The sequence below is a fragment of the Ursus arctos genome, unplaced genomic scaffold, assembly GCF_023065955.2.
Source record: "Ursus arctos isolate Adak ecotype North America unplaced genomic scaffold, UrsArc2.0 scaffold_26, whole genome shotgun sequence".
NCBI lineage: Eukaryota > Metazoa > Chordata > Mammalia > Carnivora > Ursidae > Ursus > Ursus arctos.
In genome coordinates, this window is record NW_026622941.1 from 43,583,680 (window position 1) to 43,594,810 (window position 11,131).

Genomic DNA, 11,131 nt, shown 5'->3' on the forward strand with positions numbered 1-11,131 from the left:
TATCTTTTTCCTCAGAGAAGAGAACCCAGGCCTTTCCTTCCTTCTTGGTGCCCTGGAAGTTAGTCCTTACACCTGTGTGACCCCCATCTCTCTTGCCACAGCAGTAGGGGCAGGGCTGGGGGAGAACTCTCTCCCTCACCCCCTTCTTCAAGGCTCCTGCCCAGCTTCCCTATGGCCTCCTTTCCAGAGCAACTGGGCAGAAGGAGAGGAGGCTGTAGAGAGGGCAGGACAAGAAGGGAGGCAGAAAGGATTCTCCAAGCCGGGAAAGAAGGAAAATGCCAAGGACCTAACACCAAATTTATCACTTTTTAAAAACAAGAGATTTTTCCCCAAAGTGAAGAGAATAAGAAACAGATCCAGTGTCCATGCATTCCCAGCTGCAGTCTCGATTCCAGGAGACCTCCTTCACTCTCAGACCTGTTGTGGGGGAGGGGCAGAAAGAGAGGGCACGTGAGAGGCCAGAGGGCCTACTGTCCCCACCCTTGCTGCTCTGCCATCATCAAGCGTCTAACCTCTGATGTCCGACACCAGTCCCCCCACTTGTCCAGCCCACGCAGGGGAAGGGGACTGTAAAGTCAAAGCCCACAAGGCTATCTCATCAATGCTTCTGCTCCAGGCCGGACTACTGCTCAAAAGCCTGGACATGAGGCTCTCCTTTTGGGTTCCAAATTCCTTTTCTCAGAAAGCCGATGGTGGACTTCCATCGCCTGTTCCAGGAGCCAGAAACCCTGGTACTGAGCCTCACCTCAATCCTCCGTCCTGCAGCTTAATCCCATTTCTCTTTGTTCGGGGATACATAATACCCCCAAATCTTCTTGCCTGAGACAATAGCTTCTCAGTGACTGAGGCTGGTCCTTTGTTCCTCCATTTCCCTGATTCCCTTATCTACACAGCCTGCTCTCCTGCAGACCGGGTGCCCAGCCCTGGACTCTTACCGAGTTGGCTCCCTGGGAATCCAATGGTGGTATATGGGTTGTGGGTTCCTTTGTGCTGGGTTTCTCACTGCCCCTCTCCTGAGCTTTAGGGATGGGTTCTGCAGGCTCTAAGGAGGGAAAATGGGTGGTGGGAGGGAAAGGCAGTATTCATGAGGCTGGCAGAGAGAGCCGCTCCCTTACTCCATCTTATACTCCAGTGACCCTGGAGAGGAGCCCGAGACCAGGCTGGGGGCAACTGGACAATACCAGTGGTGTTTTCTCTAATCATAACTATGACTACAGGGTCTTTTTTTTTTTTTATTTGCAATCAGAAATTAAAAAAAAAACTTTCAAAGGCAAGTTAAAAAAAGTTTGGGTACAATTTGGCTAAATCTGACCTCGTCTGGGACTATTTATAGTTTTTATTTATCCCATTTAGTGGGACCATTCAGTTCACCGCAGAAGCATTACTGTGTTGGCTTACAGGGTGCTCTGCTGGGGCGTAACGTAACATACAGTGTGGAGACCACGTCACCTTCATGTAACTGTCAGGACGCTGGATTCTGGAATCCACGCGGGGCAAGGGCCTTAACAGCCCTTCCATGTACTGCGTCCTTTTTATGTGTCAGCTGCTGGGCTAAGAACCGGTCCCATCTCATTTTCACAAACGACCCAAGGCCAGAGGCATCGTCATCATCACTTTACAGACCGAGGTGAAGTAAGGCCATGGAGGCCTCCGGGCTGGTAAAGTGACAGAGCTGCGATTCTAGCCTGTGAGCGCGGCTCCATGGCAGCCGGCCCCACCGTCCAGTCCAGCGCGAGCTGCAGCCCCAGCTGGGACGCGGGCGTCATTCCGTAAGGCAGGTGAACAGACGCAAATACGTGCAGTGCGTACAAATACGCCCGTGTTCTTAGGGCAGTTTCCGGCTCTGACGAGACCCCTCCCCATGATGGGTAAGGCCGGCCGGCCTCCTGGGCCAGTCCCTCCCCAGCCCGAACGTACTTTGTGCTTTCCCAGACGTGCCCGGCCGTGACTCCGCTTCTGCGCCCCGGATCCCAGGTGGGCGCGGCTCCTGGGCCCCTGCGCTCTCGGCGGCTCCCTCAGGTTCCTCTCCCGGCTGCTGTTGGCCCAGGTGGTGTTCAACCATCATCTGGAGCTCTGGGGGCACAGAGAAAGGGAGGGGCAGGCTCGCTCAGAGTCCCCTCTGGGGACAGTGACTTTTCCATCCTCCGAGATCTGAACGGGGTGGGCGGAGACGTTTGCTGGGCAACGGGGAGGGCCTAAAGCTACACAGTAACACCTATTTCCTTCAAAAGCAGGGGAGGGGAGGGGCCTTCGGGAACCAAAGATCTTCCTAACTCTCCCGTGGGGGCAAGAGAAAAGACTCCGTTGAGATTCAAGAACTACCGGATACCTTCTCTGTGGTGCTCACTCCGTATCCTAGTTAGCTGCCATAGTGAGGCGGTACTCAGGGCTCAGTAGGTGAAGAAGGTTCTCCCAGGCCTCCCAGCTTGTCGAGGCAGAGCTGGAACCCAGCCCAGACTGTCTAGCAACAACGCCACTGTAACAAAGGCAAGGACTTCCCAAGGCTTCCCTCCAAAGGGGTCACTAGGCCTACATCCAGCCTCAGGCGCAGAGGGGAAGAAAGGGGTGGGAAGGGCGGGGTCTTCCTAACCTTTCATTGTGGGTGTGGTCCTCGTCACCTTCTTCCGTTGCCGTGGAGACATGGCCAAAGTGGACTGTGAAGGACACAGAGCGCAGGTGGGGGGCCTGCCCTTCTCCCCCACCTTCTGTGCCTTACCATGCTTTTGGATTGGAGACTGGGGGTCTGCTGTGGGCTTCAGAAAGTGGGGGGAGAGATTTCCTGCTTGCCAGCCGCTCCCCGCCCCCCCCCACCCACAGTGAGCAAGGAAACTGGGTGTGGGGGATACGGTGCGTGTGTATGTGTCTGTCCGCTCATGCGCATTTGGGGGGATGCAGAGGAGGGAGTTAGAGGGCCCTTCAGATTGGACGGGGGTCTGAGGAATAATCCCCTGAGGAGTCTCTGGGTTCTCTGGGCTGGGCTGAGCAAGAGGGACCAGCTCACCTTGAGAAGTGGGTTGGGGATCCGGTCTTCATCTATCTCTGAGGGGAACAGGGAAAGGAGAAAGTGAAAAGGACTGAAAACCCAGGGGTCCCCACAGAGCCAACTTCCCAAGGGGAGGAGCCTCGGCAATCACCTCCTTCCTGATCTGTCCCTCACATCTGCTCCTAGGAAGTTGGCCCTGATGGCTGCCCCAGGCCTGCTCCCTTTGGCTCCCTCCTGCCCTGCTTTCTTCCCTGCACGGAGTCCTGTCCTTGACTCTGTGGCCAATGGGTGTCTACATACTTGCCTCAGACCTGGAGGGTCCTGAAGTAGGATCTGTGGTCCTTTTGCTCTTTTCCTCCCTCTGAAGTATCCATAGGTCTTTCTCCTCCCAATCCCTGCCCCCGCCCCAGGTCCAGAACTGAACCCTGCATGGGAGGGGACCCCAGATAAAGAAGAGCAAGTGTACCCGGCACAGGGAGGCACAATCCTTTTTGGTAGTTGGGCGCAGGCTGGAGACTTGGGCATCCTGAGCTCCAGGCTCCCTTATGAGCATGACCACCTCTCTGCCACCGCCCTGGCAAGCTCCCCTGACATTCTCGGAGACCTGGTTCTCTCCCCAGACCTCGCTGGGCACACGGGTGACCGGAATGCCAGCTGCTCCCTGAGCTGTGTCTAACCTTCCCTTTCCCCTCTGGGGGTTGGGAAGATGGCTGATGGAGGCGGTCCCTCCCCCTCACAGCTGTCACTGCCTCTGGGGGTGGGGGCCGCAGCATCTCAGTTGCTGGAGAAACCTGGAAGGCTGTTGCCGCAGCAACCAGCACTCAGTTGACCACCCCAATTCCTGGGGGGCTTAGGAGCCAGGTGCTTCCGCTCCCCTTCCCCAGCGCTGCTCTATCTTGCCAAAGCGAAGGAAACCCTTCTGCTAATGCAGCCCCCACTTTCCCCACGCCCCTGAAGTGGGGGCTGAGAAGCCAGCTCTCTGCCGCCTCCGAGCTGCCCTCCTCCTAGCTGGCGCCCGCCTTCTCTCTCTGGGCCTGGCTGTCCTCAGCAGCCCCCATGCCCTTCAGCGACCCATCCCTGGGGTTACCTGGGGAGGACTGGTCACTGGTCAGCACGAGGGTGGCAGGGGTGGGGCGGCGCCTCCGAATCTGAGGGAAGAGGTCAAGTGCACGTGGAAGCATCAAAGCCCCACCCAGTACCACTCAGCAACATAAGCCAGGCTCCCCACTTAATAGAGCTCAAAAAATGCCCCATTACACTGAACCTACCATCCCAAGATGGACGCTCTCGGGCCCATCCCCCTCCCTTGGGGACCCAAAAGACCCCCCACCCCCCTTTCTGCTTCTGCATCTCCCTAGCGCTCCATCTCAGCAGCCGAATCTGCTCCCATGCATCGATCTCTGACTTGCTGTCCTTCCGTCCGTCCTGATCAATGGTCAGAAATAACCCGAGAGGGCCAAGGCTTTTCCCTCCGTGTTCCAGCCCACCCCTCACTCCCAAACAGACATTAACCTTTTGCGTGCTGGCATCAGTGGAGAGCACCCCTCCGTCCCCGCCCAGCCTGGGTGGACGGCACAGGGAAGGGAGGGCTGAAGGTGCGTTCCCCTGGCGCGCGCCCTGGCTTGGTCCCCAAAGTCCTCCCTATCTTCGGACACACTGCCTTTCTAATTTGTCAGGAAATGCGGTCTGGGGAAATCCTGGTCATGGTAAATGAAATACCAGCAGGAGCCCTACGCAGGCGTCTAGTCAGGGCCTGAAGTTACCTGAAACACCTTACCCTGGGCTCCAGGGTCCCATGCTAAGAAATTAACATATAAAAGCGGACTGACTGCGGGCGGCCGCTGCTCTTTTGCGAGGCTGCCAATGAAGTTCATTGTTGTTGCAGTCAGTCCAAGGACTCCTGGGACAAGTGTTTTTTTCCCCTTTCTCAGGAGGGTTTAGAGGCTTGGAAGTGAGGGGACCCGTGGGGCTGGAGTCCCTGCAGCTCCCTCCAGGGCAGAAGAGAGGAGGGAAGGCGAAAGGGACTAGGAAAGGGGCTAAAATTATCCAGGGCTGACAGCAGTAGGGTGAGGACATTGAAGGATCAAATTCCTATCTTTCTGTGGCCATTAATGATTATCACTCCCTTTGGGGGTGGGGTTAGACACCCGTCCTTCTCTGTGCCCAGAAAGTGGGTATCAGCCATAGCGAGAGTGCAGTGTTAGTCTGAGAGGGGGATTCTCCCCAAAGAAATGGGATGCGTACAATGGGGGTCTGTTGGGGTAGGTCATTGTTTTCTCTGGAGATTCCAGCGACCTCTGTTTGGGGTGACATTTCAAGGTCCCTGGCAGTACCAGTCCTGTGTGTGTGTGTGCGTGCGTATGTGTGCGTGTGCGTGCATGTGCGCGTGTGCGTGCGTATGTGTGCGTGTGCGCGCGTGTGCGTATGTGTGCGTTTGCGCGTGTGCGCGTATGTGTGCGTGTGCGTGAGTGCGCGTATGTGTGCGTGTGCGCGTGTGCGCGTATGTGTGCGCGCGTGTGCGTATGTGTGCGTTTGCGCGTGTGCGCGTATGTGTGCGTGTGCGCGTGTGCGTGAGTGTGCGTATGTGTGCGTGTGCGCGTATGTGTGCGTGTGCGCGTATGTGTGCGTGCGTGTGCGTATGTGTGCGTGCGTGTGCACGCATGCACATAGGCACTGCACAAACATTAGCTGTGGGTCCTGATGCATTCCTGACGCAGAAGAGCTGGGCGCCAGCAGATGGGCATGTGTGCTTCACGTACGTGGGGTGAGGGCCATCGCTTCCCTAGGGGAGGCCTCCTCTTTATTTCTTTCCTGCTGTGGGTGGAGGGGGGATGCCGGGTGTGGAGGAGTCAGAGGGACAGGGAGAGGGTGGGGGTGTTAGTGGAAGTTGGGAGCCTGAGAAGGGACCACAAGTACCACGGAAAGGACCTTGAGAGGGCAGCAGGGCTCTGTGATGTGGGACAGATCCCTTCCTTAGCCCATTTCCTTGCCTTGGACAAGATTTCTAGGCACTCAGAGTCTTTGAGAATTTCGATATCCTATAGCAGAAGGGAGTCAAGCCAGCCTTCCTGAAGCCTCTCCCAGGCACCCGAACTGCTAGGAAATGAATAGACGGTCTCTCTGCTTTCTCTCGCACCTATCTCTGATCCCAGTGCTTAAGGACACCTGGTTGCCTTTGCCTCTGATTTACTGCCAAAACAGTCACGCCAAAGACCTGGTAGCTGGGCACCCCTCCATCCCCTGCCGCCCTGTGCTCCGTAACTCATAGCTCCTAACCCCTTTTGCTCTCCCATGTCATGCTGGATTAGGAGCTCCTGCCACGCCTGGAGCTTTTCGATTGGGTAACACACTTGGGCAACACAGCAAGAGGGGCCGAGGTGAGACCGCAGGTAGAATTTCAGGTCTAGTGGACACACCAGTTTTGGAATATTAGAGAAAAGCAGGCAGAAGTCCCAGCTCTTTTTTCCCTCTGGCTCCTTACCACTGTCTTCTCTGCCTCCTCTGTCTCCAGACCCCTGAACCAGCTGGCCTACCCTCCCCCCACAACACACAGGGACACCTGCTTTCTCGAACACCAAACAGATGCAGGTGTCTGGCAGTGAGACCTGTCTATGCTGGTGAAAGGCAGTCTTTCTTGGCACCTCACCCCTAATCCCCTCCAGCGCACACTCATGGGCCCTTTGTTCGGGGTCTGAGGTTATCTTAGGCAGGCCCCTGCCTCCAGGCCTAACAGTCTTGCTCCCGACTCTCCACCCTCCTCCTCACCAGGCCTGAGGTCTCCCCACAGTCCATCCTACTGTCACCCCTTCGAGGTCTGAAGAGGCGGCTCCCCTCAGGCCAGGGACAGGAGGGAGGTGCACATTCCTCACCCCTACTCACACTTCGGGAAGCTGAAATTACAGGGGGAGTGCGTGTACCCACCCTTCCCTTCACACCCGACCTTATTCCACCAAACAGCTGGAGGAAGACAGAGGACACTCTCTCCAGCCCCTGCCAAGAGGTCACAGAGTTTTTTCAGGTGGGGAGGCCCAGCCAGAGCCCTGGGAGCCGGTTGGGGGAACTGCAGAACTGACCTTGTGGCCAATGGATAGTCCTTAGGAATGGGGATGTCCAGGGAAATGGACAGAGAACACAAAAAGAGATGGAGCAATGAGCAAACGAGCAAATATTTGGCAAATGGGCGGTAGTAGTGACCACGGGTGGTCACCTCTCCACACACATGCTCACTCTCCCTGAGACACACACTTGCTCACACTCTCATCCACTGCCGGCCTCTGCCAGGCGGCTCGGAGCTAAAAATAGACCAGGCCCTGGGCTGGGCCAGGGCCTTGGACTCCCACCCCTTGAGCCAAGGCCGGCACAGCGCTGCTCCCTTGCACATGGGGTCCCTTGCACCTGGCCCCCAGAAAGCCCCTGCCTCTGGCTTCCCGGTGCCTTTCTCTCCATGCCACCCCCACTCCCCGCTCGCTCCAAAGGGCATGAGTTGGGAATAGGGACCCACGTGTCCAGACTTGCATTAGAGGGAGCCTCAGCCAGTGCACCCCACCATCCCTCTCCCCAGAGCCCCAGCCCTTTCAGTTTTCCTCAGCTCCTTCTTGCTCTCACTCTCCGGAGTCAGGCAAGGTAGCCTTCAGTGAGGGGAGGACCCGGAGGGCTATTTCTCTTCTTCCAACTCCTTTCGACAGCACCAGGCTCCCTCCGTTACCTACCTCCCCCCCCCAACCCCTCCCGCAAGGCTGCCGGTGCCCTTCGGCGCCCCCACCGAGCTCAGAAACTCTGGCGGGGGTTGTCTGGGTGGGGGATGCAAGACGGGCGGGGGCGGGGAGGGGTCGTGTCCTCAGGCAGGCCCCCTCCCCCAGGGCTGGGGAGGCAGAGAGCGACCCTCTGCGCGGACAGGCTTCGAGGGAGGCGCTCGCCCTAGCACAGACGGGCAGATGTGGCTCCAGGGTGGGGGAGGGGAGAGAAGACCCCCAAACGGAGCGCGGTCGCCCTCCCTGGGGCGCCCTGCTAAGGGCGGACGAAGCGGGTTTCTCGGCTGCCACAGCCCAGGGCCCCTCGTCCGTGGCTGGGCGAGTCCCCGGCCCCCGCCCCCCCGCACCTGCTCGGCCGCCTCGGGGTCAAGGTGCGGCTCCAGCAGCGGGACGGTGAACTGGATCTTCCGCGGGCTGCCGTCCTGCTCCATGGCTGGGGCGGCGGCCGCTGGGCCCGCGCCGCGGCGGGAGGGCGGGCGGCGGACTCGGGGCTGGGCCGGGCGCGCTCCCTCTCCGCTCCGCTCGGGCCCGGCCCCAGCCCGGCGCGCTCGGCTCCCGGCGCGGCGCTCCCCGCCCGCGGCCCGGGGGCTCTGCGGTCGCCGATTGGCTCCGCGGCCGCCCCTCCCGGCCCCCTCCCCCTCCCGCCGCCCGCAACCTTAACCCCGTCGTGGCTGCGCCGCGGGCTGCGGGGGTCTCCGCCCGGTCCCGGTCGTGGGCGGCGGTCCCGGCGGGCACGCAGGTGTCCTCAGAGTTCCGGGCAGGGAGTGGGGGTGGGGAGCGGGCCGGAGAACTTCTCCAGGCTGGGGCGCGTTTTCGGAGCCGGACGGTGGAGGGGCGCTGCCAGGAGGAGGCGGCAAACGCGAGAAGGAGATTTCATTTATGATCTTAAAACGGGTTGTCTCGTAGAGCAAAGAAGGAAAGGGGACTTAGGCATGCAGCAGGAGGGATGAAGGCTAGACACGGAGAGGGACTTTCCCTGGGGAAGAAAACACTAGAGCGAAGGTGAAAACTTGGAGGGGAGGGTGCGGTCCGGGCGCCGGCAGTTCGCTCAGCCGACAGCGAGGGGGAATTGAAGACCTTAGAGGGTCTCCAGAGGCCAGAGCCTCTCTCTTGAAGCGCCGATGGGAGTGGGTGGAGGGCTCCGGGAGAGAGCACCATCTGGGACTCGGCAGACGGAGTGTTGGGGGTGGGGAGCCGACAGTGCTTGTGAAATAGATTTCTCTTTCTGCTTGCTAAACTACAGGGCTGGGAAAGCAGGTGAAAGGCCTGCAGGGGGAGAATGCTGCGGGATGGACGGGGAAACTCCCGGTGGGGTGGCTTGTTTACAAATGGGGTTGGTTTCCAATTCCACTACTGGCAGGATAATGAAAATGATCTGCTGTAGCTGAGGGGATGGAGGTTAGACTCCGTGAAGAACTTACCACGTTGGTGTAGGACCGGATGTCCATCAATATCAGTGAGTGAGGCAGATAGGATATTCTTAGGAGCTGGTGGGCACCATGCCAGGGCCTGGGGGCCATTGGATGGAGGGACAAGAGGTGCTGTGGCCCTGGGGCGGGGCAGGGCTGGATGCATCACTGGGGGAGGAGAAGGACTGGAGGTAGGGAGGAAAAGGGACAGGGAGTTCTGGGGGAGGGGCTGGGGCAGGGCCAGGGCCAGGGCCAGAGATCTGTTTCTTTAGCCTTAAGCCCGGCAACTGGCAAGTTCCGTACAGATTAATGCCCGGTTCTCTAGGGTCCCTATGATCACCCTGTCTTCTAAGGGCTCAGCCTCAACTCTTAGTTGCCTCCTCTCCTGGGCAGCCCTTTCCTGACCTGGATTTCACAGCCCCTTCCCCTTTTACCTCCCAAAATAACCTCCCCTGTCCTCCCCCCTAGCCGTATCTCTTTACACTGGTCAGGCCCAGCTCAGTTTTCTCGGGGCAAGCCTGCGGTTATAGGGACCCAGTGGGGCAGTCAGACCTCCATTAGCTTGTTAATTGACCCCATTTTGCTGTCACTTGGACTCTAGGAATGATCCCCTCCACTCAGTCTGCACTCATAGGGTCCCTTTGCATTCTTTTTAAAAGCTTTTTTCCTCCAGTTTTATTGAAAAACAATCGACACTCATCAGTGTATAAATTTAAGGCATTCAGCACCACGGTTGGACTCACATATATTGTGACATGGTTACCACAGTAGGTTCAGTTAATGTTCATCTTCTCGTAAGATACAATAAAAAAGAAAAAGAAAGAAAGAAGGAAAAAAAGGGGGGGGGATTCTTTGTGATGAGAACTCAGGAGTTACTCTGTTAACAGCTGTCCTTGGTGTCACACGCGGTGTCACACGCGGTGTCACACGCGGTGTCAGCTGTCGTCGTCATGTTGTACACCACGCCCCCAGCCCTTACTCATCTTAACTCTGGAGTTTGTACCTTTTGACCACCCTCCTCCAGTTCCCCCTGCCCCTCTCCTCTGCCTCGGATAACCGCAAACCTGATCTCCTTTTCTAGGAGCCTGATTTTTGTTTTAGATTCCACATGTAAGCGAGATCCTACAGGTCTGTCGTTGCCTGACTTCACTCAGCATCACGCTTTCAAGGGCCATCTGTGTTGCAGGATTTCCTCATTTTTTATGGCCAAATAATATTCCGTAATATATACAATACACGTCTATATCTATAGCTGTAGCTATCACAACTTCATCCATTCATCCCTCAGGGGACACTTCAGTTGTTTCCGTGTGTTGGCTGTTGTAAATGCTGCTGCCGTGAACCTGGGGGTGCACAGAGATATCCTTTTGCCTTTACTCTCTCTTTGATGTAGCAAGGCCAGCCAGGAAAACAACTAGTTGTATTTCCCAGCCCCTTCCCTGAAGCTGCTCCCCAGCCCCCTGCCCCCCAAGAAGTGACAGTGGAGGGAGGGGGTATGAAGACACTGAAGCCAGAGGAGAAAGATGGGGTGGGAACGCAGGGCCCATTAGCACATGGGCACTTGCTCTGGCTTCCTCCCCACTCGCCCACTTCCTGATCACACACACACAGAGCAGGGTCCAAAGTACCCTCTAAACAGGTGACTTGCACGCCCCTTACCCCATTCCACCAGGACCCTGGAACTTGAAGCCAGGATTCTCACACCCCTGGGTTTCTGGGGCCTCAGAATATCCTCACTGAGCCTCAATTTCCCCATTTGTAAAATGGGAGAAGAGTCCCTGCCTGGTAGGGTTGGTACCCTACCTACACTATGAGGTAAGGTGCCTGGCACATAGAAGACCCTCCATTAATCCATAGTTGCTGTTGTTACGGTCTTGTCATCTCCTAGCAGGGCAGCCGTGAAGGGAGTCATCTCTCCAAGCTCTTATCAGGAGAACCTTCATCCCACCCCTTCATCCAGTTTGCCTGGGCCTCTTTCACAGTCCCCT

The 11,131-nt window shown here is 57.5% G+C and overlaps 1 protein-coding gene across 1 annotated transcript; it reads right to left on the reverse strand.

The window, feature by feature from the left end:
- Nucleotides 1-283: 283 nt before the first annotated feature.
- PPP1R1A (protein phosphatase 1 regulatory inhibitor subunit 1A) lies at nucleotides 284-8,275 on the reverse strand. The gene is made up of 7 exons (XM_026501661.3): nucleotides 8,082-8,275; nucleotides 4,071-4,131; nucleotides 3,002-3,039; nucleotides 2,591-2,654; nucleotides 1,918-2,073; nucleotides 936-1,042; nucleotides 284-417 (listed from the first exon to the last, which is right to left on the reverse strand). Exons 1-7 carry the CDS (start codon nucleotides 8,163-8,165, stop codon nucleotides 412-414), a joined length of 516 nt encoding a protein of 171 aa, XP_026357446.1. The 5' UTR covers nucleotides 8,166-8,275; the 3' UTR covers nucleotides 284-411.
- Between the last annotated feature and the right edge of the window lie 2,856 nt (nucleotides 8,276-11,131).